This window comes from Phascolarctos cinereus, unplaced genomic scaffold (assembly GCF_003287225.1).
Source record: "Phascolarctos cinereus isolate Bilbo 61053 unplaced genomic scaffold, phaCin_HiC Scaffold_726;HRSCAF=1367, whole genome shotgun sequence".
Classification (NCBI taxonomy): Eukaryota; Metazoa; Chordata; class Mammalia; order Diprotodontia; family Phascolarctidae; genus Phascolarctos; species Phascolarctos cinereus.
The window spans coordinates 379,780,376-379,807,492 of NW_027556098.1; the positions used below are offsets into that span (position 1 = coordinate 379,780,376).

At 44.3% G+C, this 27,117-nt stretch overlaps 1 protein-coding gene across 17 annotated transcripts in view; it reads left to right on the forward strand.

The window, feature by feature from the left end:
• The window catches only part of EIF4G3 (eukaryotic translation initiation factor 4 gamma 3), a 366,388-nt gene that overhangs the window by 331,795 nt on the left and 7,476 nt on the right, over positions 1-27,117 (forward strand). For 16 of the 17 annotated variants that reach the window (XM_078145618.1, XM_078145626.1, XM_078145633.1 and 13 more), the window contains 11 exons: positions 2,291-2,423; positions 3,053-3,147; positions 4,904-4,997; positions 6,141-6,258; positions 7,756-7,976; positions 9,797-9,912; positions 10,534-10,706; positions 17,390-17,515; positions 18,759-18,840; positions 23,257-23,355; positions 24,663-24,809. In XM_078145618.1, coding sequence (XP_078001744.1) covers positions 2,291-2,423; positions 3,053-3,147; positions 4,904-4,997; positions 6,141-6,258; positions 7,756-7,976; positions 9,797-9,912; positions 10,534-10,706; positions 17,390-17,515; positions 18,759-18,840; positions 23,257-23,355; positions 24,663-24,809 — 1,404 coding nt within the window. Of the gene's footprint in view, positions 1-2,290; positions 2,424-3,052; positions 3,148-4,903; positions 4,998-6,140; positions 6,259-7,755; positions 7,977-9,796; positions 9,913-10,533; positions 10,707-10,806; positions 11,324-17,389; positions 17,516-18,758; positions 18,841-23,256; positions 23,356-24,662; positions 24,810-27,117 lie in introns of those variants that run through there. The other variant, XM_078145635.1, reaches the window with a different exon arrangement.

Below are 27,117 nucleotides of genomic sequence, written 5' to 3' on the forward strand. Positions count from 1 at the left end.
TTAAAAGACTGAAAAAAAAATGATGAGTGGACAAAACTTGACTCTTAATAATGTTTCTTTAAGAAATTCAACCAACTGGAGTTGTGAGCTGATCCAGCAACTCTGGAGAACAATTTGGAACTATGCCCAAAGGGCTATAAAAATGTGCATACCCTTTGACCCAGCAATAGCACTTCTAGGGCTGTATCCCAAAGAGATCATACAAATGGGAAAAGGACCCACATGTACAAAAATATTTATAGCAGCTCTTTTTGTGGTGGCAAAAAATTGGAAACCAAAGGGATTCCCATTGATTGGGGAACGGCTGAACAAGTTGTGATATATGAATGTAATACTGTTGTGCTATAAGAAATGATGAGCAGCCAGACTTCAGAAAAACCTGGAAAGATTTGTATGGACTAATGTTGAGTGAAATGAACAAAACCAGGAGAACATCGTACACAGTAACAGCAACATTGTGCAATGATCAACTTTGATAGACTTAGCTCTACTTAGCAATACAATGATCCAGGACAGTTCCAAAAGATTCATGATGGAAAATTCTGTCCATATCCAGAAAAAGAACGATAGCATCTGAATGCAGACCAAAGCATACTATTTCCTCTCTTTTTTTGTTTTTTTTTCTTTCTCTTGGTTTTTCCCTTTTGTTCTGATTCTTCTTTCATAACATGACTAATGTGGAAACTAATGTTTAACATAAGTGTGTGTGTATATGTATGTATGTATGTATGTATGTGTATGTGTGTGTATGTATATAGATATAGATATATAAAACTTATATCTGATTGCTTACTGTCTTGGGGAGTGGGTTGGGGAGGGGAGGGAGGGAGAAAAGTTTGGAACTCAAAATTTTACAAAAGCAATGGTGAAAACTATCTTTACATGTAATTGGAGAAAAAATACTATTAAGGGGGAAAAAAAGAAATTTAACCAACGAAGGACAGTTACTAGAACAGGAAAGCTTAAAGAAACTCAGAACTGCCTTGTCGATTGAATATTTAATTTCCTTAACCAAGTGGAGCTATGTGGAAGCCCAGCACACCCTCAGCATCAAGTCCAAGTTCATTGGTCATCTGTGGGGCAACATCTTAAAACTTGGGAGAAGACTTGCCTCAGTTTCTTCTAAGATCAGTTGAGAAGAAAATGGCCCTCTCCATAAGGTCCAAATGAATGAATGAATGGCTGATAATATTCATTCTAAAATTCAAAGGAAAACAACAAATAAACTCAAAATGAAACAGATGTGTTTTTATTTTTAATTGTGATCTGTTCTCATCAACAATGATAGTGAAGTGGCCACATTTGTATTTGAGAAAGCTGCAAGGACTCAGGTTCAAGTCCCATCTCTGATGCTTACCATGTGGCTTTGGCAGTGTGACCTGGGACAAATCACTTAACCTCCAGGGGCCTCGTGTTTCCTCATCTGTGAAGTGAGGGAGTCAAATTTAGATGGCTTCTTCAGCTCCTTTCCAACTCCATGATTCTAGGAGTTGAAGCTGTAAAAAGCAGCTGGATGTAACCAAATAATTGCTGGCGTTTACATGGCCCTTTAAAGTTTATAAAATGTTTTATGGTATGTAATTTGCATACAAATGAGATCAGTGCTGGAGGTGACAGTATGCTGGACCTACAGTTGAGTGGGGATCTGGAGATTGAGCTGGATTGTGTACGGGAAATTGCCCGTTGAAGGCTCCCTAAAGTCCGTCTCTTTAACAGCACTGTTCTCAGAACTCTGGATGGCTAGTCCTGATGTGTGGTAAACCATAATCTCGTAGTAATCCAAATTGCAGAGAACCCACAGGACACAGTTTAGTATGTAAAGAATGATGGGTAACTCATATGTAAGAAGTAGCATAAAAGGGACATAATTAATCAGCAAAGGTTTTAGGCCTGGCTTGTACTAAGTTTAAGACAGTAGCAGAAGGATAGCTCAAGTGGCTTCTTGATTGCCCCAAGATATTAAAAGAACTGGAGAAAGGCTTCTGATATGTTCACTGGATTTACAAAAAGACATGGGCAAGAATCACAGGCAGTGAAAAGGGTTATGATCTTCATTGGCAGAAAAGTCTGAGATCCACCTTGCTTCCCCTTCTCACATTTTGTTGCAGGTCTTTCCTGGCTCACTCTCACTCTTCTTCTCATTTTGTAGAGAAGAGGCCCCTGAGGGTTAGGGTTGTCCATGGCTACCCAGTGTAATGGCACAGCCAGAACTAGAACTAGAGCCAAGTCCCTAGTCGCCTATTCCAGTTGTTTTTTAAGGTTTATCTCTACCTCTTTATTCCTTTCACAGTGCAATTGGGTGTCCCGAAGGGCAGATCAAGGTCCCAAAACTATTGAACAGATTCACAAAGAGGCCAAAATTGAAGAGCAAGAAGAACAAAGAAAGGTCCAGCAGCTCATGACCAAAGAGAAGAGAAGACCAGGTAATTTTTAATGAAAGGGGAGAACCCAGTGTGAGAAGAATTCTCTCTGGGAGGGAGGCAGGGGAGAGAGAGAGAGAGAGATTTGGGATGGTTCTTTGTTTGGAACAGGAATTGGATGCAAAGGCCCTAAAGAGATTGGTTTTGGAATATGAATTGAGTAGATAAATATCGTCTAATCATCTAGAATAGTTAAGAAGGAAATACACATACCAAGTATGGAGTGTATGAACAAAGTGGTGGTGAAGAAGAGTTCTATAACTGACTTTGAGCCCCAGCCCTGCTACTCATTGGTGGTCTTTAATTTGTTCTTTAAAATAAGGCTTGACTACTCCTTGCAGGACCTTCCTTGAAGCCAACAGATGTTCATTCTGGGGACACTTGGTATCAGTCTTTATTGTGACTGTAGATGGCCTCCATCTAAGGCTGGGGGGTCATTGTACATAGCTCCCCTGCACCTTCAGAGGGTTGTTGTAAGGCTCAGCTCCATCCTATTTATAAAGTGCTTTGTAGACACTAGTTGCTGTGTTTCCAAGTCAGCCCGTTAGTTGACTGACCTTCGTAAAGCACCCCTTATGTGCTCAGCACAGTGCTCTTATGGGGGGGGTGACTCACTGTCCCTATTTTTGTAGGTGTTCAAAGAGTGGATGAAGGTGGGTGGAACACTGTTCAGGGGGCCAAGAACAGCCGTGTGCTGGACCCCTCCAAATTCCTCAAAATCACCAAGGTGAGCTCATGTCTTGAAAGTGCTTTAGAATCATTCTGAATGCACTTTGTTTTATAGGAACCTTATTTACATAGCATACTTAGAGAGATAGCCTCAAAGCCAGAAAGACATGGATTCTCAAGCCCCACCTCTGTCACCTACCAGCTGTGTGACCCCAGATGAGTCATTACACCTATCAGTGGCCTGACGTTCCCACGGCAAGCATCATGAATCGTTAAAAACAACGTTGGACCTGAGTCCTGGCCCTGCTACTCACTAGCTATGTAGCTTCAAACCTCTCTGAACCTCAGATTCATCATTTGTAACGGGAGCAATACCTTACACTACTTACCTTTAAAAGGGTCGTTGTGAAGGAAATGCTTTATGAGCTGTCATGATCCGCAGGGTTCTTTGCTTAGCTGACTGTTGTTATTTAATGTTTTAACCAATGCCATGGATAAAGAGATGTCTAAGTAGAAGCCTTCATCAGCTATGGTAGTTAAACAAGTGTCATTGTCTGGCAAGCCCTCCCAACAGAAAAAAGGTTCTCTGGGCTTAGCCAAGATGCTCTCCTGATAACAGACAGTCATCATGGAGCTCCCACTCAGGGCCGTGCTTGCGTGGTCTGGGGAGCCTGACTTTGGGCTCCTTTGGCATTGGCTTTTAGGAAATCCAGGCCACTTCTATGACATGCTAAGGCATTAGAAGAAGACTTTAGTGGGCATTGAAAAATTTAAAACTAATAATGTAGGTAAAAATAATCCCTGGATAGAGACAGCGGAGCAAAGGAGCATCTTCTTCCTTGAACAGTGCTCAAGGATTTGTGAGTCCATATGTTAAAATATTTTTCCTTTAATGGAATTTGCACTATTGAGATCAGAAAAGTAGTATTAGTGACATCTGTAGATGGAGAATGTAGCATGGAGTCATGGAGTCTGGGGGCCTTGGGGCTGATGCTTGGCAGATGCATATCCATAGGCCTGGTCACCTTCCTTCTCTGGGCCTCGGTCTTCTCTCTGTGAAGCACAGGATCATGGGGAAGATGGCGTTGTATTTACTAAAGCCTCATGTGGAGGTAGGATGGCCCAGTGGAGAGGGTAGGCATCGTGCTTAGGATGGATGGAAAGAGGCGTGGCTTAGGAGGCCGCAGAGTTCACGCTTTGACCCTGACTCCTTATAGGACCTTAGGAAGTCACTTCCCCTCTGTGAGCCTTAGTTTCCTCATCTGTAAAATGATGGGCTTGGACCATGTAACCTGTGATGATGCCATGATAAAAATGTGAGTGACGATCATTATCATGGTTACTAGTTGTGTTATGTAAAATGGGATGCTGCAATGTGTTCAGACCTCTAGACCTGTTCCCCCAAAGAGTGGTTATAGAGTGAAATGGGGAAGACTCTTGGTCTGTCATAGCCAGGGCTCCAACACTTCTCCTTCCCTGTGTCCTCATTCATCGCATGCTCTCTTTCCCCTCACACAGAGTGCTGCTTAACTGTGTCTTTACCTGGCATTTGGGTGACTTGTGTTTTTGTCTTCTCTGTTTTCATGTGTCTTACAACCCTGTGGGGTAGTAGCTAACAAGTGTTCATTTTGGGGAGAATCTGGTGTTGCTCTTCAGTGTAGTGCATATGGTTTCCATTTGAGGCTGGGTGGGGCTGGGGGGGGGACATTGTAAATAGGTTCCTCTGCACCTCGATCTCGAGCGTTAGCACCTTGACCACAGGCTTGGCTCCTTTTGGTTGCTGCCCATGTTCAACTAAGCTCCCTGTGTTCCAGCCCACAATAGATGAGAAGATTCAACTTGTGCCTAAAGCCCAGTTGGGCAGCTGGGGGAAAGGCAGCAGCGGGGGAGCAAAAGCAAGTGAGACGGGTAAGTGGAGGGAACTTCAGAGAGGTTCTCGGGCACATTCTCGTTGGGCATCCCAAGAAGAAGGCAGTGATTCTCAGGACTCATAAACTTATCAAGAGTTCCACTTGGGCTATTGTCAGGTTCAGCCGGGGAGGTTGTCACCAAATTATGGGAATTGTCCTACCCTCTGCATTCCAGTTCAATCCCACAGTCTGTTGGAGGCCCCACTTCTTCCCTTCAGTCCTCACAAGTTACTGCGTCCCTTCTCCCCTTCTCCCCGTCTGTGTTCCTTTGTCACCTTTTTTAACCAGGACCACTATGTCCTCCGCACTCCTATCCCCATCAGTGCCTGAGGAGCGGGGTTCTAATCAACATTTCTTGACCCTCAGTGCCTTAAGAGGTCAGACCCACTTTGGACAGCATTATATTAACACTTCTCAATCCCTTTTTGACTTTATTCTCACCATTTCCTAGAAAATCTCTCTATCTCTTTCCTTTTTCTTCTCTCTCTCTCCACACACACACACACACACACACACACACACACACACACACACACACACACACACACCCACACCCATTCCACCTTTGGCAATCCTATCCATCCTTCAGAACTACCATCTCAAGGGCTTCTTCCCTTCCCTCATACCTCCATCTCAGTTGGAATGATATTTCCAACTGTTAGCCTCTCTCATAGCTACTGTATTGTTATGGGGAAGGCAGGAAAAGGGATGAAAACATAAACATTTATGTAGAACTTTCTACGTGCCAGGCACTGTACTAAGGGCTTTTTTCCAAATATTATCCTATTTGATTATGCTTTTGTTATTATACATACAGATGCCACATTTTATAGTTTTTGAATATTTGTATTTGTGACATAATTTTCTTCCCCTTTGACAAGATTCTAGACTCCAGAAGGAAAAGTAGGAACCATTTGTTAACTCTCCTTGTACTTCCCTCAGCACCCCTGATCTACTTAAGGAATGATTGTTTGGTGAAGAGCCCTTCCTCTTAGAAGCCCTGGGGGAAGCAGTTGGTCCTCTGCAGTCATCTTTAAAGTGTTAATTAAGGCTTATAATGTCTGTAGAGTTGTCACTTTCTCTCATGTATGCATGCATTCGTTCTAACCTCTCTCTTTTCTCAATCTTTCCCCGTTCCTAGACTCCTTACGCTCAAGTGCCACTAGTTTGAACAGATTTTCCGCTCTGCAGCCTCCAGTATCATCTGTGTCTGCTTCATCTACCCCTCTGGAGTTCGACTCTCGCAGGGCCTTAACTAGGTAAGAGGAACTATCCTGCCTGTTCTGGTGACTAATGGGGCCCTGAGACTGAGGGTCTGAGTCTGTGATGTCAGGGAACAGACAACCACCACAACAGCCGAACTATCTTTAGCCTCTGTTTGTGACATGGCCTTTGCCTTCTGCTTGGTATCATAGCTTCTTCCTTGACTCCTTAAGTCTCCCTGGCTGGCCCAGGGGAGGGCCAGACACCCAGAGGTGCCCAGAAAGAAACTCTCTCGTAGAGATTTTGCCAGCAGAGCAGGGTCTGCAGGGAGGAGAGAAGCATCTTAGCTTTGTTAGGTCCCATGGTGTCAAACTTATGAGTTCAAGTTAAAGTAATTGTGCCCATCCCCTTCCTCTGTCTCACTTAATCTGGTTTCCATGTGAAATTTGCTTCCCATTCGCAGTTTCACAAGTCTCTCTTAGCTTCTCTTCTCCCCCTACCTCTGCTTCCCGGGTGTTCATGCAGTAATGCCTCCTCTGGCCAGCATTATGTGAAACTCAGGATACTAGCACTTTCCCCTCTAACACCAAAATGTGGTTACGTTTGACCATTTGGAATAGTAATCTTTCTAAAATGTACTCAGTATGGCCCTATCTTTTTCAAGAGAATATCCTAACCATTATTCAAACTTCATCACTTGGGTTCATCACTATGAGTATTAGCTGTGGTATTCCGTCTGTCAGTCACACAGCAGGCCTCATGGGGGCTGGTGAGCTCTATGGGCTCCTCAGCCCAGCGTGCTGTCACTGCCAAGGCCTTGTGGCTGTTTTCCATAGGCTTTCTAGCTAGGCCCCCTTGGCAGCCTGTTGGGTATTAATTCTCACTGCCCTTCATCTGCCCATCTAAAGCACAGGCTTCTTCCTCCTCTCTTCTGACTTGCTCCTTCTGATGTGCTGTGGACTGGGAAACTAGATTACAGAATCAAGAGTCTGTCTTGTTCAGAAAAGAGTCCGTGGCTAGTGTGAGGGCCTCCTCTGCAAGTCTCAAATGGCACCATCTAATTTGGTTGCTCAGAGGAATGTTTTTGCTTACTCTCTAAATCCTAGCTGTATTCCTCATAAGTGAGCTCTTTAATAAGGGCACCCAGCTTTAGTTCTCTGACTAGTCAGCTTCTAACCAGCCCTTAGATCTCTTCCATCCTACAGCTTCTCATTTTTTTATAGGCTTTTAAACCATTTAAAAATTGAGACAAGTCAACAGATTATTTTTATCATGATGAATATTTCTTTATCACCTAGGAAAACAGAATTGTTTTATCTTAATAAGAGCTCCCTGTGGTACTTTCTTACAATGCTGTAAAGATTATTTTGCTTTTTCATGTATTTGGAAGTAATTCAGGAAAAGTCTCTTGAATATGTATCTGAGAATTATTTAATTTGTAGCATGATTTTGGAGGATCAGCATTAATAAACAGCTTAAAAGCTAGGTGATTATTTGCTCTTGTAAAGCTTGACATAGCCTTCCTTTTGAAGAAGTGTTGTTTTGTGTTGAAGTCGAGGAAGCATGGGCAGGGAGAAGAATGACAAGCCCCTTCCCTCTTCAACGCCTCGTCCAAACACCTTCCTTCGTGGTAGCAGCAGCAAAGATCTGTTAGACAATCAGTCCCAAGAAGAACAGCGACGAGAGATGCTTGAGACTGTGAAACAGCTAACAGGGGGCATGGACATGGACAGGAGCATCGCAGAGGCGGACCGCAGCAAGACGAGGGAAACAGGTGAGCCATTGGGCTTTCCGTGATGGCAGAGATAGGGATCTGCGTCCCAGAATCTGTGGCCGTCGCTGCAGGGTGTAGGGAAAGAGACAGAGGTGACTTAGAGACACCGCCCACCCCCAGGCAGGGCCGCAGTGCTGCGGAAGTTAAACTGCTGTTTTCAAAAACGTGTAATTGGCTTGTTCTGACCGTCCAACATTTGACTCATGATTCCCCCTCTTCTTCCCAAATGTTCAGTGAGCCATAAGGCTACTTCACCTTCCAGTGAAGCAGCCCAGAAATGTCCCTGTGCTGTTGCCCTCAGCTCACCCTGTTGTATGTGGATGCTGCAGCCCATCTGCTCGGTATAAGTGTGCCCTGTTTGAAGACACCCACACTCTCCAGGCACCCCAGGGTCAACTGAGGAGGGGGTGGCAGGCTTAACTTCCTGTTCTCTCTTGTCTGGTGTAATTGCCAGCCTTTTTGGACACGTTGTGTAAAGCACGTATGTACTCAGAGGGTTACTGTGGATTGAAGTTAATGGCAGTTCTCCCAAATGACAAAGACATCCATCGTAAAGGCTGCACAGGGCTTCCGTGTGCTCTGCTCTACTGAGGATTTTTCACCTGCAAGTTCTAAAACAGTCACTTCACTTGTGGCTCTGGTGGGAATGCTCTGTCATGGGGATTTAAAGGCGAGTGCATCATCTCCCCATTGGTTCTGGGACTTCAGTGCTTCGACCAGAGGACAGAGTTAGCCTTCTTCATGTAGCCCCAATTGCTTGGCATGGGGTCTGGAAGAGAAATACGTTACATACAATTATGTCATGTCATGGTCCAGACTTTTAACATGTGCCATTAAAAGGTTCTTACCTGCAACCAAATTATTGAAATTTTGAAAGTGCTTTAAAGAGCTTATGAATCTTGTATGAAATGTTCTTTGATCACACTACTACTTTACTAATCTCAGGTCACATGGTGATATTTTATTTTGATGAATTTAATCAAAATATGTAATTTGAAGTAAAAGTGGTAGGCTCTGTCACGTATCATAATTGTCAGAACTCATAGTGAAGGGGGGGTGTCATTAGTGTTTGCCACAGGAATTGGGAGTGCCATCGGTGGGAAGTGAAGATAGAGTAGCAACTGCTAACCAGTTACAGGAAAAGGCACAAGTCTTTGTTAAGTGCTGGGTTCTCTGTGGTATGAGATCATGGAGAATGGAGCAGAGAGTGGTATTCTTTCTCCTTTGCATTGTTAACCATTTAGATGGTTTAGGCTCCATGGACATGGCTTCTGTGTCCAGGGCTGTTCAGGGGGCCCGTCAACCTTAGCTACTTACAAACAGTTCCTCTACCCTCGTCATGATTGCTTCCCATATTGGCAGTTTCTCCTGATAGTTCATAAAAACCTTTTGATCTGCAGCCTATATTTCTTAATCTGGAAGAAGGCTTCCAATCTCCAAAGAATGTGATTTACCCTTTCCTTTGGTCTTTTGAAGACTTGACATTTTTTACCCCCAGTGTTGGGGCACTTCTTCTGTCTCCCTTTGATGGCCACTCTTGCATCTAAAGATTACTGTTGTAGTCTGCAACCTCTATATCCCTTAACCATCAAGCTCATTAACTAGTGAAAAACATAGTAAAAACAAGGCATTAAATAGCAAGAACTATTGCCTTATACTTTTTGTGTTTGTAGTAGCCTAAAGCTTCTCAGCAAGGATTAGTACTCATCCACAATTTAAAGTGTTTAATAAACATCAGTGTCAGTAAGGGATTGTGTACTCTCACTTGAGTGAAAGGTGCCCTTTCTCAATTGTCTCTGTCTTTTTTTCCTTACTGCTAGCTAAACCAGATGTTCCCACAGCTTCAGTTCCTGAAAAGCCTTTGTTGTCAGAGGAGGAGATGGAGAGAAAGTCTAAATCTATTATTGATGAATTCCTCCACATTAATGATTTTAAGGTAAACAAAATCAATCTGCAGGCTGCTGTATGTGATAGGGAGTCATATTAAAATGAGGAGGCCTGTGCTAGGAGATCTGTAAGGTCCCTTGTAACCTTGTTCTGGATTTACAAAGTAATCATTAAATATCTAACAGGGTCTGGGATCAAATCTCCATTTTACTGAGCTTTCTGTTTGCTAAATAAGTCTGATGTGGAGAGTGAATTAGGGTCACTTACTTGAGGGGATTTGATGGGCCAAACAAGGGGAGAGCAGCTTCAGTTATTAATAGAGCTATGTACAAATGTATCCATGCATATGTTACTTTTTAATCAAGCCGCATGAGTTCACTTGCATTCCCTCGTAGGGAAAGAAGAAAGGCTAGCACTTGCGGTTAATAAAATTCGAGAAAGCAATCATATCCTTACAAACGTCATAAGAAAGAGCCAAGAATCCACAAACCAGAGACCATAAGATGAATTGTGGCATTTGTCATTTAACATGCCCTACAACAAGGAGCCCATTGTAGGATGCTTTCTGTGCTCTTGTCATTAATGTGAAGCCTTCATTTGTTTGGACCCCTCTGCTTGATAACTGTCCCAATTGTTAAAGTAATTACACCACTTTCCATTATTTGAACAGGAAGCCATGCAGTGTGTAGAGGAACTAAATGCACAGAACCTATTGCCTATTTTTGTGCGAGTGGGAGTGGAGTCTACCCTGGAAAGGAGTCAGATCACCAGGGATCACATGGGCCAGTTACTACACCAGTTGGTGCAATCCGAAAAACTCAGCAAACAGGACTTCTTCAAAGGGTTGGTATCCTCCTCAAGGACAGCCATCAGTTATCAGACTCTTGGGCGATGGTGAATTGTAAAATTATGTTTCCTGTCTGTAACTCTTCTCTCTTTTCAGCTTCTTCCATGGACAGAAATATCCAATGTCCACTGGGCTGTGCTTTGACAACAGTTTGCTGATTGTACGGATTCTTTGAGGAGGTGTCTAGTGAGATGTGGAAAGGTTGAAAATGCAAATGATAAATTTAGCCAAATAGATTTTATTTGGAGGTGCTGATCTGATTACCCAACTGAGTGCCTTCTGCAATCCCATCTCCTTGTAGGCATCGAGGCAACAAGCATTGATGAAATGCCTGCTGTGTGCCAAGCACTGTGCAATGTGCCAGGGATACAAATACTTCCTGTATGTGCCTACTGTTTTGCTGCATTCTTACCTTAGGTAGTTTGGGGCTGTGAAAGAGGGTGAGTTTAGCAGAGACACCCCAAAATGTGCAAACTCTAGAGAGCTTATCAACTCAGTTCATAAAAAACTACTGCATGAATATCTGAGAGCAGAAGCTTTCTATCCTGGGCAGCTATTGACTTGACATAAAAATGTTTTGTATCTTACTGCTTCAAAAAAATTCTAACTTTTATGCCCATTGTAGTTCCATGGAAGTTTATAAGTCTTTGGTGTCTCATGCATAGAATCCATTCCAGGTTTGCTTCATTGTGGTTCTTGACAGCATCTCGTCCAATGAAGTTCCAACTGTCACTGGTATTCAGCACTCAGTTTCTCTTGAATCCTGACATCCAAGTTTGCTGTTAGCTCTGGCATCACAGGTCTCCCAGCCAGTGCCTGCCATGGAAATATCCTCACATACAATGGCATTCAGAGACTAACATTAAACATACAGGGACAATTATTCATAGGACTATGTTGAAGAAGGCCTCAAGGTACTGGGAAACATCTCCCTGCTAGTATAATCAGAAGAGTTGGCTCCCAGCAATGACCTGGAGTCTGGTGAAGTTGACTTGTGCCTGTTGAATTTAACAAGGAAATTTGGCACAAATCTCTGTGGTGATCATCGATAAAGGCCATGATGATGGTACCATACATGACCCAGTTCCAAGTCATTGAGGTTATATGACTTATTTCCATGATCTACCCAAGGAAAAGACAACAGATGGGCAAATACACCATCTCAACGGACAAACTCAACTCAGATCTCATCCATTCTCTAGCAACACCAAAATTCAGGGGGCTCTGGCTGCTCTATTTGCTTTGATCCCATATTGACGTCCAGGAAATTGGATCAGCTGGGGCATTGGGTATACCAATTCATAATTCTCAACCTTTCACATTGCTACGTATCAGGATAACAAGGCACCTTACCAATGAATGCTATGGAATCTGAAATGGGGGGGAAATGCTGGATTGCACAGTGCCTTACCATCCTCACTCTGTCTCCCCATCACTCCCAGAAGTTTGTCCACATCTGGCATGGGGCCAGGAGATCTATTCCAATCCAGAGCCATTCCAGGAGGTCTGGCCCGGCTGTGGGTCATTCTTGGCTGAGAGGACTCCTGAGAGGCTGGGTTGCTTCCTGGGACACATCAGAAATTCAGGTATGCTCTAGTGCAAACCCTAGACCAAAGCGGATCCCCCAGAAGGCCCATTCTAACAAGGGGGACCTTGTTAGACAACAGTTGGTTGTATGAGCCTGCTTAACTTTTCACTTGAACTAGCCCTAGGAGCTTCTCTAACCTAGTAATGGATAAGATCAGAAGTGTTTATAAGCAAGGGCTGTTTCAGCCCTAGACTAGATCTTTTCTTGGGACACACTGGCATAGTTCCTAACCTAATGTACATGTATCATCCACAACTTATTTTGGGGAGATGGTGGCTACACCTTTGTTGAGGATGAGATTTTGCTCCAACTGCAAAGGAGACAGGTGTGTGCTTGTGCCCACAGGCCACTCCTTCAGTAGTGGAGATTGGGCCTACATGCCTTCAACTGATCAGACAGAAAATTAGAAAGTACTGCAGTCCCAAAGAAACACATGGTGGTCAGGACAGAGGAACAGACTACCCTGGACACCCAGGGAAGGCCTCGTGGCATATGAGCCAGCTGGGGGCTTTCTTTTTTTCCCCATGGGGTCTCTAGTCCCCTCTAGAGAAGCCATTGGATTTCTTGCCACAGAAGTGCCTTGGACAAGGCATTGCCACCACTTTTAGTTTTTGTGACTCGAGTCACCAAAGAACATCCTTCTGAATCTCTCCTGGGATGCTGGAAGAACACTCTTTGGCTACCTTGCCATGAGGGCAACCCTGGTCAGCAGCCATCTTCTCATATGAACCTTCTCAGGCTGGGTGTGATGGTGCTGATCATCAAGAGAGGAGGGTCTCCAAGCTCATTCCCAGGCTTCGCAAGGCCCAGCCTCCACTCTCTTACCTCCCCACAGAGCCTTTCAAGCTTGTATTTGAAGTATGTGAAGCAAGCTGTATGAGTGTTTCAACCCTACATAGTTCACTTTTCTTTAGGCTGTGTCAGGTGTGAGTCTGATGTGCATTTTGGGTAAATCAGTAAGCTCTCCTTGAGTGTCCGGCTCTATATGGTCATCTGAATAACTTATATGTGGTGGGAATTGCTTGGAGAGAGAGAGAGTTAGACATTGAAGTAATGCTGCTGACAACAGCCATTTCTTACCAGGGCTCAAAAAAATTCTTCTTGTTTAAGTATGCAGGAAAGGCTGTCACATGTTTAGAGTGGTTTCTGATGTAACTCAGGATCCTAAAACCACCTTTTTCAGTTGACAAAAAGTTCTCCCCAAAATGTGGTATATATAGACTTCACCTCAGAAGGTGGGGTCATTATTTCTGCTATTTTGTCTTACTTGACCCCCTTAGGGTACCCATGATATTCTTGCCTTTTCTGGGAAAATCATTTTCATCAGCATTTCTACAGGGCACTTAAGATTTGTGTTCCCTTGCAGTGTTCAGTAGTGCTTCATGTGGCTCACCCAAAAAATCTGTGGATTGAGAAGTAGGTGTGTTCGATGCTATCAATCACCATCTGTCCTTCAGTTGACTTTCCTCCTCACGTCCATATCTCTAGATAGTCTTATGTTAATATTTTGAAGGGTTTGATTCCTTGAGCACACTTTGCACAGCCCCTCCCTGCCTTGTCATCCTATTTGAGTCTTGGTTTTCGTAAGCCCTTGATCGGGGTTCCGCTCAGTCTGCCAGAGGCTTCCCTCTGGGGCTTCCTTCTTTGGGAATGTCCAGTGTGCCACTTGAGTTGTCCATCTCTTAAATCAGTTGCCTCTTTTTCAGGTAAAATAAAGCTTTCCCTTTGGTAGTCCCGCAGTACAGCTCACTTCACATCTTTTCCTTAGTTTTCCCCTCCTTTCCTTAGTTCTCTACAGTGTGATATGATTCCATCTCCGCACAATGTCACAAGACAACACTCAGTGCCAACCTCAGCTACTGAGGCCAGCCTGGGCTAGAGGGAAGAGCACACTGCGTCCGAAGAGACCCGAGTTTGGATCCTGGTTCTGCCAATCCCTAGTGGACCATAGGAAGGCCACTTCCCCTCTCTGGGATTCTGTTTCCTCATCTGTAAAATGAAAACACTGGATTCGATGATCTCTAACGTCCCAGCTCTAAGCCCTATGATGCGGGTTCTTCCTTTCTAGTTGAATGACACTCATTTCAATTCTGCACACCTTTCCTGAGAATCTGCAGTATGTCCAGTCCTGTTCTGAGCACCATGGGGGACACAAAGAAGAATTAGATGAGGTCCCCACCCTCGTGGAGGCTGCAGCTTGGTAACATCAGTCGTGTTCTGGAAGTAGACCGTGGTTTTATGCCCCAGTTCAGTAGAGTGGATGTGGTCTTTGCTGCATACCTGGATACACGAAGAACATAGGGGCCAATACTCTATAATATTGAGGTCTTAGAAGTATTTGACACCCCCTAGGAGATGTTGGATCTTTTACCTGGCTGCCAAGCAAGTGTAACTTCCGTCAGTTTACTGTTATCCAAGAGATGTCCTCTCCATCACTTTAGAGTGAATTAGTCCCTGTTACATGCCTGCTGCTTCCAAGATGCTGTACTAGCATAAGACACCATCCATCCCCTGCCCTTGTAGAGCCCACAGTCTAGAGGGTTGGGGTGGGGGGAGAAGTGGTGGAGGGAGGGGATACAACAATGAGAACATCTGTTACACACACACACACACACACCACACACACAGAGGATGTAATAAGGGTGTGATTATGTGAACCAAGGGTCACTTGAATGCTGAGAGGGGAAAAGGTCCAAGGGATAGTGTCATGGCAGACCAGCACTGGTGCTGGGTTTTGAAGGTAAGTTGGATTTCATCAAGTGGATGGGGACAAGGAGGACATTCCCCAGGTGAATATGGTATATTCCAAAAGTGGGAACCTGTGTGTATCAGGGAGTGCCAAAAGAAGACGGTTTGCTACCACAGCCCCATCCTGCACCCATGGATTAAGTGCTTTCATTTGTAGCTGAACTCTCTACATGAATAACCCACTGTTTTTGTGACACTTTGTCTTACGTTCTTGGAGCCCTTAGAGTAGTTCCATCATCGCCTGCTATTGATCAACAATTCACAGATAGGCTCCTGTCAGAAGCTGTGCGTTAGCCTCCCTTTAAAACAATGTGTCCTTTCAAGTTGGGATTATCCTGCCTCACTTGGCTGTGCAGTGACAGCCTGGTGATTCTGTCCTGATTTTTGCTGATGGCCATCCCACTGAAGTTCTTTGGTGTGAAGCGGTGTTTTGGTGCTGATGAGATTGTCAGTTTTCTAGGACCTCACTGTTCATTGATCTTGTCATAACATCATAGAACACTAGAGATTATGGGGTAACCTTATAGATGAGTGAGCCCTGTTCATTTTGTGGAGGAGGAAAATGTGGCCCTGCCAACCACGACTTGCTCAAGGTCACCAAACAAGAGAACGGCAGGACTGTGAGTGAGCCTCCTGAAGCCAGGTCCAGTCCTTCTGTCCCAGTGCCCTGCTGCTTCCATTCTTGTGCCTCCACAAGAAGTTCTGTTGAGTTAGTGGCATCACTCACTGCTTGAGAGGCCCTGATAGCACGTGGCACAGGTCATGATATCCCAGCAGCCTCTATAAGAAGCCATCATGCCATCTAGACCTTCCATTTGGTTTGAGGAAGGATGTCACCAAGGTGACAAATGCCCAAAACATTCCTGCCTTCTAGACTTTGCTTTCTGCTTAGAATCCTAAGATCTGAGAGCTTAACAATGGGAATTAGAAATGAGCTCATTCCCTCACTCCATAGGAGAGGACACTGGCTTGTTGGTCAGGGCGTTTGGCACCACATGGGGGTATTGTCCAGGCAACAGCTTTCAGGTTGTTCCTCTGTAACACCAAAGCCTTCATTGCCTTCATAGAGTGTGACCTTCGTGAGGTACTATAGCTAAAAAATGTACTCTGCAGCCAACCTGGTAATGATCCTCTGATTTAACATGTGCTCTGACACCAGGCCATTATTCGGAACCTTTTTAGCTTGGTCAAAGCTACCAAGGCGTATGCTATTGGCATAGGCTTTAAGAGTCCCAGTGAAGCATCAGTGTAGAACTTGAGCCATATTGCTGATGAAACCTCTTGAGCTGCATTTACAGGCCCTCCTTCAGGGTTGCAGCCTCTTGTCTGACACTGCCTCTACAGAGCAGCTTCCACCTCTGCTTATGTGTTGTAAACCAGCGATCAGCATGCTGAAGTTTCTTGAAATGCCTATGATTTATTTCTGTTGAGGCTCACAGCTTACTGAGTTGATGGAAAAGTACAAGACATCTAAAAATGTATTCTTTTCCCACATTCCAGCTTCCCTGTTATCCTTAAGCGACGTGGAACATTTCAGTAGCTTAGATGTGTGTGGCACTTAATGACTGTCCGTATGGAAAAGGTCGCCACATTTCACAAAACACTTGATATTTTTAAGTCCTCTGTTTTGTGCTCATTTACTGACATTTCCTGATCTGGAAATAAGGAAAATAGCTGTGAGCTGGGAGGGAGGAAATCAGGGGGGCGAGCTGCTTCACTTCTGGGGCCCTCAATCCTTCTGTGTGAGATTGTAAGGAAAACACAGTAGAAACTTAAACTAGCATTGTTTATTGACACCCATGAAGGCCAAAGGTAATGTCTTTAAGGTAGAGAGTCTGATTTTTTAAAAATTCTAATTAATGCTTCAAGCTTTTGTACCTGACTCATTCTTTCCATTAAATTGTTTTATCTTACTTTTATTGATAATGTTATATTTATGTCACCATCATTTGTAAGTTACCTCCCCAAGAAAGTTTTTTTTGTAAAAGAGGGTAAAAAAAGACAATTGAGTTAAACTGATGAACATAAATCATATCTGGTAGACATGCAGTCTTCCACACGCACGATCCCCCACTTCTTCAAAAACTTAAAGGAGGTGCTTTTTCTCAATTCCTTCCTCCTCTCCATGAAATTGTAGCTCCTTGGGGGCAGGAATCATGCCTTTTCTTTCCTTTATATCTCTTCCATATATGATGTTGACATATACATAATAATGAATCTGACATCTGCTGGTCACCATCTCTTTTATTTGTCAATTTAGAGATATTTGAGAGCTTCGTAAAGAGAACATCTGACATTCAAACTAACTTTTGCACTTGAATGTCTTTTCTTTGTCTTTGGCAGGTTTTCAGATACCTTGGAGTTGGCAGATGACATGGCCATCGATATTCCCCATATTTGGTTGTACCTTGCTGAGCTGGTGACCCCCATGTTAAAAGAAGGAGGAATCTCTATGAGAGAACTTATCACGTAAGTCACTCAGGTCTCTGGTATAGCACATCAACTCAGCTGGTTGGGAGGTGACCAACCTGACCGCTTCAGGGCCTTAGTAGATCTCAAACATTATGGAAATGTCACCAGTCATAGCTTTTATTCTTAGGGCATAGTGTGAGGTCGCACAGTAAGTGGTAAAACAAGGTCCCTGAACTTAAGTCTTCTGACTTTGAATCCAGCGCTCTCCCCAATGTATCACACTACTCCATGTGAGGTACCTCAAATGTGCTTCTTTCTTAAGATCTTCTGACTTTAAAAACAAACCACTCCCTTTCTTCCCGCCCACACCCCCGTCCTCCCTCTCACAGCCATGAGCAGGAGAAAGATCAGAGAAGTTGCCAGTATAGTTGAAGTTGGTTGAGACTAGGAAAAGGCCCTACTGTGTTTCCCCTGCTTCCAAAAAATACCACAACACCTTTCCATAATATCTTCTAGGGGTTAGTTTTATGACTTCATTACTGGCTAGTCAGGGTTTCCTCCTTTTGCTTTGAAAGAAAAATTAGAGAATGCAGATAGGCGAGCAGAGAAAGCAGTGTTTGACCCTGGAGTAATGGCATTGGAGGAAGATGTGATATAGTACACCAAAGCAGTACATATTTATTAAGTGCCTTCTGTAGGCAGAGCCAAGCATTGTGCTAGGTACTGAGACATGGTTTTTTAGGTCCCTGCCCTCCAATTGTTTATCATCTAGTAAGGGGGAAGATACGGCCACACACAGCTGCTGTACAACATTACACGATAAAGGTGATACTGGTTTACAACAGAAAGTGGTATGTGAGAGATGCAGGAAGAGTTGGCATTTTAACTGAAAAATCTCTCTTTAAGCTTCTCCATCCCGGCATTGTATGGTCCAAGGTAAAACCAAAAGTCCTTGGAGTACATGGCCATAGGGGCAGCTAAGTGGCACAGTGGATAGAGCACTGGCCCTGAAGTCAGGAGGACCCGAGTTCAAATCCAGCCTCAGACCAACCATTTGACACTTACTAGCTGTGTGACCCTGGGCAAGTTACTTGACCCCAATTGCCTTTAAAAAAATTTAAAAAAAAATACATGGCCATAGATGCACATTGGTATTCTCTGCTCAGTTGTGCAGTCTTTATCAGCCCAGATATGCAGTCTTTTCTCACTGCACAAGAAGGAATTGATCAGAAATGTTTACTTTGCATGGCTGACATACCTCCTCGTGAATGTGACTGTTGCTTTGTATGCTCTGTTGCAGAGAATTTAGCAAACCTTTACTTCCTGTGGGAAGAGCCGGGGTCTTGCTTTCTGAAATCTTGCACCTTCTATGCAAACAAATGGTAAGTGCTCCCACTTATGTCATAAGTTCAGATGAGCCTGAGAAGAGGGGGTGATGATCTGGGCTTGGGAGACTGGCTTAGCCATGGTGCAAGAACAGTCAGGAGACCTGTGAGGGAGGGAATCCTGCTGCAATTCCTCTTCAGAGCATTTGATGTTGACTCCATGGAAACTGGACACATTTATCTAAATTTGATACCAGAGATTGTTTTTGTGTCTCTTATGATCAATCTTGAATCGAAATTAAAACTTAGTGAGTCTGCTTCGTCTGAGGTACCTGTGCTAGGTGCTGAGGAGACTAAGACGAAAGCCAAACAGTCCTTCCCCTCAAGTAATTTCTTCCTACTAGAGGAGAGAGCATCTGCAAAGATAAGTCATGTGAGATAATGATGGGGCAGGGGAAGCACTTGACCACTGTGGGCATTGGGAAAGGCCTCCTCTATGAGGCAGCGCCTAAGCTTAGGCTCAAAGAAGAAAATGTTGTTTAGGTACAGGGGAACAGATTCTGCAAAGGTTGGGAGGGGGGAGATTCCAAATTCAAGGAACAGAATTGCAGTTTCAATTTGAGGGAAATTTAGAATTTATAAATCAATTAGTAAACATTTACTAAGCACCCACTATGTGCCAGGTACTGTGCTAAGTGCTGAAGATACAAAAAAGAGGCTCCCCCAAGGAGCTTACAGTCTAATGGGGGAGACAACATACAAACAAATCTATACAAGGCAAGCTCTATACAGGGCAAGAGGAATTAATTGGCAAAGGAAGTAATATCAAATAAGTCTGAAAACTTCCATAAGAGCCAGCCTCAAAACTTTTTCCAGATTTCAGAGACTGTGTTTTGTTCTCAAGATGATATGGAACTACTACATAGCTTTAGGAAGGAGAGTCACGTGATCGCATCTGTGTTTTAGGAATATTCTTGTGATAGTTGTGTAGATGATGGATTGGAGAGGGAAAAGCCTGGAGGTAAGGAGACCAATTAGGAGACTTTGATATATTCAAGGTGAGAAATCATGCCCACCTAAATGAGAGGATTAGCCACATGTGTGGAAAGAAGGCTGTCTATGAGATGTCGTGGAGGGAGGAGAGTGACCAGGCACAGGGGATGAGACAGAAGTCAAAGATAACTAAGGTTGCAAATCTGTGTGACAGGAAAGGCGATGGGTGCCCACGAAAGAAATTAGGAGGTTTGGAATGGAGTGAATTTAGTGGGGCCAATAATGAGTCCAATTTTGAACATGTTGAGTTTGAGAACCTGGTGGGATGATGAGGTGAAGATCCCAGGAGGCGAGCAACAGTGGAGGTGAGGAGAGGGATTAATTTAAGCCTTGGTCTGTGGAAGAGGGACTCTGCACAGAAGTGATGACTGACTGAACCCATGAAAGCTAATGAGGTCGCCAAGAGAATATAAAGGAAGAAGAAGAGTCCCCAAGACAGAGCCTTGGAAGGCACTCATGCCCAAAGGGTGAGTGATAGATAAGGATCAGCAAAGGATGCTGAGAAAAGGAGCAAGTAAAAAAGTTAGGAGAAGAAAGCCAGGAGATAGCACTTAAAAGGAGGCGGGGGGGAGGAGAGCATCAGGAGGAGAAGGGCAGGGCAGCAGCTTGCCAACTACAGAGGACACATGTGAGGGTCACTGAGAAGAGGCCAGTGGGCTTCGACCTTTAAAGGTGGCTGGCTTTGAGAGAGCCTTTTCAGTAAGGGATGGCATCAGAAGTTAGAAAGGAATGGATTGGGAGCAATCCATTGTGTTTGTAGACAGTAGGGAAGGAGACAGTGGATATAGGTGGATGGATATGGAAGATTTGGGGATGGGGGCGAGAGGGGTTGAGAGAGAGACAGGTCAAAGGGGAAAGTTTGTGGAAGAGACAGGAAATGGGATTAAGGTCGTATGTGGTTGGATTGTCAGAGAAAGGCCACTTCTTCCTCAGAGACAAAAGCAGAGGAGAGAGGAAAGGAGGTGATAGCGAGGGACTTTTAAGTGTGGAGCAGCTGACGGTGTCACTCACATAGAAGGGCAAGCAGGTCCTCTGCTGAGAGGTAGAGAAGAAGGATGGCAGGAAGTGGGAGTAGAGAAGAGAAGGCTCGAAATAGCCCCTCCAGCATGGGATAAAACAGCGTTGACAGATGGCAGTGAGGGTCCGGGCAAGATCAGAGAAAGTACATCTACCAAAGGCATGTGGTTGTGTGACACTCTTTTCCGGCAGAGGTCAGCAGCACTCCAGCGGGAGTACGAGGGGGTGGGGCATAGCATAAAGGGGCAAACGATTCAAAAGTAGAAGAGTTTGCCACAGGGCCAATACTGAAGGGCAAGAGACAGCTGTCACGTCTCTGGTGGTTTAGGATTTGCCAAGAGCTTCACATACATGGCTTCATCTGATCCCATAGCAACTCTGGGAGGCAGAGCCAGGGCAGGCTGGGAGAATAGGAAGGAGGGAGACTTGGTCAGGAGTCAAGAGAGGGCCAGGAACTGGGGGGGACAGAGGCAAAGATAGATGAACAAGTGGCTGGTGTCAGAGAACTCCAGATTTTGGAGAAGAGCATCCTTATGGGTATGAGTGACTCTGCCTGGGGACGGCTGCAAGGAGTGAAGATACAGGTTGTGAAATGGAGGAGGTTGAGGGGCAGAGGCCAGGATAGTCAAGGCAGTATCAAGCAAGGCTATCTCTTCTGCCATTTTGTTGAGTTTCATTTGGTGCATGGAGAGTAATGGCTTACATTGATTTCTGTAGCCTCATTAGTAAGTATTTCTAACCTTAATGCTTTTGGGAGGGGTTGTTGTTGTTTGTTTGTTTTGGTGAAGCAGTTAGGGTTAAGTGACTTGGCCAGGTCACACAGCTAGTGAGTGTTGTGTATCTGAGGCTGAATTTGAACTCAGGTCCTTCTGACTCCAGGGCCAGTGCCCTATCCACTGTGCCACCTAGTTGCCCCAGCCTTAATGCTTTAACCCTAACCTTAACCACAGCCCTCAGTTGTACAAGGGCCGTTAACCCTGTTTTACAGACGGAGAAACTGCAGCCCAAGTGGTACATTGACTCTCCCAAAGTCACACAGTGACTAGGACATAACAGAGCCCAGCATTTCTGAGTCCCCATCAGCCCTTCTTGGAAGCCTACTCCCAGTTAAATGGAAGTAGGCGAGAGATTCCTACTGTTCTGATACTTCTATACATCAGTCTTTCATTAATATGGTGCTCTTCCCAACCCCCTTATGAACTTCAGTAGATTGTTTTCATGAATTGTTGTGGCTGAAAAGTTATCCCCCAATAGTGGCCAGCTGGTGATGAGTCCCTCCTCACTTGGCCGGGCCTACCTGCTAATTATAGACCTACAGTTTGTCACCAGGCCCGTACTGGAAACCTTTCCATCTGATCTAAACATAGCTGGATCATCTTCCCCTTCTCTCTAAAATAGATCATTATCATATCAAACAAGTCACGTGTTCCATCCTGTCTCCTTACTTAACTGGAAGTTAGTTTCCTCAGATTCGTGGATTACCCATTTGACAGATGTCTGTACTGGCATATGCTACAAGAACAGATTGGTTTATAGATCATTAAAGGAAACAGTGGCCATTGCTCGCTTCCCCCCTACAGAAACTAGAGACTCTATGTTTTGTATAGCTGGTTAATAGTGCCTGGCTTCTTGGGACTGCTGTGCAAGCAGTACATGTCACATGTGTTCTCGTCTGAAAGCTGTGGTGGAGAGCCTGCCACTGTTCCTGCCCTTCTGCTTGGTGCTTCAGAGTACAGCATCCTCTGTCTCATCACAGCTCTCCAGTGTGTTTGTGATGATGCTTTGTCTTCCGAGTTATCAGCAGTAGGCGCCCCTTCTTCCTTTAGCTCAGCCTCAAATCACAATATCTCAGAGCCAGTTCATCTAGCTCCACCACTTCCTGCGTTTCTTGTCCTAGAAACATGTCTCATTCCTGGCTTACGATCTTCAGTATTCAGAGTTGGAAACTGTGCAAACATCTCGATGTGGTGTGCAGAGTGATGAGCTGATCAGTGTAGGGCCTGCATCTGTTATTAACGGTCTGGTTCTTAGAAGTCTGTGAAGAACATTGTAAGTGATCGTGATTGAACACTGGCAGTGATGCCAAGTAGTTGCTTTAGAACCTTAGACGTCCCGTTGTGTGGGTATCTGTGTCAGTGCCTGTGCTTGTGTGTGAATATTAAACACCAGTTCATGTGCACCATTTCATGAACAAATGTTTGAACCCATATAGTGGTCTTCTCAGTGAACCCTAAGTCAGTCTTGTCTTTGCATTTACCAGCACATACACTTGTTACACTAGCAGCCCAGAGGCTAACGCGGTTTATGTTTGTGTGACCAAGAGCTCGTTTTAATGTGAGCAGCAAGCTGCCTTCTTGAAAGCCTTGTTCTCTCTGCAGTAATGGGCATTTGTTTGTTATTTAGAGCCATAAGAAAGTGGGAGCCTTATGGAGGGAGGCCGGCCTCAGTTGGAAGGACTATTTGCCAGAAGGGGAAGATGTACATAACTTTCTCCTGGAGCAGGTGAGTAAGGAGTTTCCTGGTCCCACTGATGGCAAGATAGATGGTTATTCATCTTGCCTATTTTGTAGTATCCTGTCTGTCCCTAAGTGGAAGGTGAAAGTGAGCTGGTCTCTCAGTCTTTAGAGTTACACAGGAATGAAACTACAGTTCCTGAGCATTCGGTGTAATCCTTTAAAGATTGATGGCAGTCAAAAATGAGGGCCCCTCGAAACTCACACCTTTTGGATTCCACAGGGTTTCTTCTCAAATAGAGGGTTTTGCTCCATGTTTCCAAGGTTCTCTAAGAAATAAAGTTAACTGATTTCCCTAACCTCCTTCCTCAATCCTGCCACAGAAATGAGAGAGAGCAGCTCAGTGAGCATCTGCCTCTTTGCAATGGCCAGCATTATCCTCTCTTACCAGCCGTTCGGAAGGGCCTCTTTAAAATCCGATGGCGCATCAGTTGGTCATAAAATCACAGGCTGATTTTGCTAGGCTACGTTAGGTCATCTTATCCAGCCCCTTCATTAGAAAGATATTGACTGGAGTCTCAAGAAGGTCTTGAGCCCCAGCTTTTCTGACCCCTGGCCCGCACACGCACCAGGCTGCCCAAGAACGTGAAGAGAACACTTTTTACATGGATTTGAATAGGGCTCCCCATGTTTAGAAGCAATTTGGAAGAGTTGGATTGTCCTTAAAAATATTAAGCTTTTTAAAGTGCTTTAGGAGTAGAATACAAAACTGTTATCACTTGCACATTCAGTAGTTACCCTTAAAACAAATTGTTTTAAGGTAATGTGCATTCAGTCCCTTTTTTAAACTGAAAATCCCTTCAGTTTTGATTACCAGTATTGAGTTACTCACCTCAGGTTTAAAGAACTGGTTAAGTAGACTGTCTCTCAAGGCAAAGCTCAGAGCACCTGGAGCTGATTAGGAGTGGGGGTGGTCCTGTGAGAGCTGTGGGCACTTACACTCCACAGAACTGCCTAGTAATGATGGGATACAGATTTCAATATGAACGACGTTAACTGGGACCTGCCCTTAAAGACTCCTCCCAGTACCAAAGAGAAGAAGCAAGCTCTGGGAATGGGAACTGAGGAAGAGGCAAGCTGCAGAGAGCTTACCACTAAGGGGGACTGGTGCCCCTTAATTTCTTTTCAGGGAGTTAGAGGAAGGCTAGAAGAATCCATAAGAGGTTTACGAGAATGATAGTTTTTCCCGCTATTAGCTACAGCTAGTCATTTGGTCCATCTTAGAGGGGAGGTATATCTCTGGGTTCCATAGCCCCAGGGATAACTCTTAAGTGCATTTAACTTTTCCTTTTTCAGAAGTTGGACTTTATAGAGTCTGACTGTTCCAGTTCCTCAGAAGCACTTTCAAAGAAAGAACTCTCTGCTGAAGAGTTGTACAGACGGCTTGAGAAACTCATTATTGAGGACAAGGCGAATGATGAACAGATCTTTGACTGGGTAGAGGTATAAAGACTCCCTTCCTCCCTGGTACCTGTGGGTTTACATGAGTTCTGCCGCATAGCCACCCATCCCTCTACTACATGGGATGCTAACTAAGCCTTAGGGAAAGCAAGGTAGTGTCTCATGCATGACTAACAGAGAGAGAGAGAGAGACAGCTGGCATAGTGGGTGCAGCCACCAGACTTGGGTTCACGTCCTGCCTCTGACACAAGCCTGTGACCACGGACAAATCACTTAACCAGGTGAACCCAAGACCAGAAGTCACAGCCAAGTTGCTGATCTGTGTGAAGAGAGAGTTCCCTACACCAGTGAAATCACACCAGATGCCTCTCCCCAAAATAACAATGTTGATCCAAAGCAACCCTCTCCTGGATTGTGCCCCTAATTTTGCACTGCTGCCAGGCTCCAAAAAGTCTTCTTCTCTGAATTCAGCATCCTCCTGAGATAATTGTGCCCCTCAGCATCCTGCATTTCACCCTATCAGCCACGGCATAGACTTCCTTCATCGACTCTCACTGGCCAGAAAGTGGACATTTTAAACAGTGTGCCAGAAAGTGGTCATCAGAAGGCTGTCATTATTCTGCACTCTTTTGGGATGTATTTTCAGACGGGGTCGGTAAAGACTTTTTCTTGTGTTTTCTTCTTGTACCTGTTTCTGTGGGCCGCTTGTTCTGACTGCCAGCTTATGACCTTTGCCTTCTCTGCAGTGTTTCTGCTTATTGAGAACATCTCACTTTTTCAAGTTTGATTTCTACAAAGAGGGTTGTCGAGCTCTTCAGGTGTACTAGCTAGGACAGGCACATTTGAGTTCCCCACTTTGAGGCCTGGAGCAGTGCAGGCCAGAGAGGGCTGGCAGCATCTTTCTTTCCACAAATGCCTTTTGTTTCTTTCCAACTCTTTAAAAATAACCTTTTTTTTTACCACTAGTTTTATCTAACTTCTTCTCTTCTCTCCTATTTTGCTTTGCAGTCCTGTTTTCATCATGCTTAAAGTCCCAAAACATGGCTCTTTTCAAACTACCATCACTGGTGGCTGGGAAGATATTCTTGCTTTTATTTCTGTAGCATTTTATGATTTCAAAGCACTTTCCATTTATAATCACTTATGGCCCTCACAGCAACCCACAAAACCAGTCCCATTTTGATGTGACTGTGTACCTCTGGAAAAGCCAGTACCACAGACTAGTAGGTTGATACATAACAGGCATTTTTCCTGTGAAAAATACTTGTGAACTCTGGTAACAGAAAATAACCTTTTTTTTAAACTGGAAGTTTTCTGTGTTTGGACTGTTAGTATATCCTGTATTTCTTCTGGTTTGTTATTTAACACAACTGACAAGTTTCATTATTTCTACTTTGAATCCTATTTTAATAAGCTGAAAAAGGCATCAGAATGTCTACATTGTATTCAGACTTCCTTCATATAGACACCTGTTGTTAACAGTGTGCTAGAGAGCTACAGCTTGGAGGGCTGTGGAAAGGAGAGTGAGTGAATGAGTGTGTGTGTGTGTGTGTGTGTGTGTGTGTGTGTGTGTGTGTGTGTGTGTGTTTGTGTAAGGGGGAGAGGGCTGCTGCCAAAGCTTAAAGGGGGGTGGCAAATACTGCTCTTTGTTCTGCCATTACTATTTACATGCAGTAGGCTTCATAAAATGTACGATGGATTTTCAGAATGCCGTTAGAATGGTGACTTTCTTCAGGGAAATTTCAAATGTCAGAGGTCTTGCTGGGATGCTTCCTGCCTTCTTCTTCTGTCTTGTGGGCACTGTAAAATGGCATAGTACCTCTAGTCACCAAAGCAGCTAAGAATTATTGTGGGAATTACTCCATTTAAGATAAACTTACTGGCCAGCAGAGTGACTGGAGACACCACTGATTTTGTAAATTACTACATCAAAAAGAAACTGAACTTTTCCACAGGTGTTTTTGATCTCTCTATCCTAAAATGAGACAGTGTCCTACTAGCATTCCCACCAGTCCACAAACCAGAGGCCAAGCACTTTCTTTAAAAACCAATAAACAAAAGAAACTCCAGTCCTTCCCCCAGCTACAGCAGGTCAGTTAGCACAACATTTTGAAAAACAGCATACAGAACTATCTTATCTGAAGAACAGCTCTGCTAGAGAGATGGACTTGCAGATGGACAGGCATGCAGGCATACAAATGTCATGGAACCTTAATTGCACACTGGGAAAGCTCGTGGGCTTTTGGATGTATCATGGAAATAGTCTTGTACCAAACTAGACACTGAAAGGATGCCCAATAAAGTGGGATTCTACCTCTACTGAAATAGGAAACAGTGAATCCATTTGCAA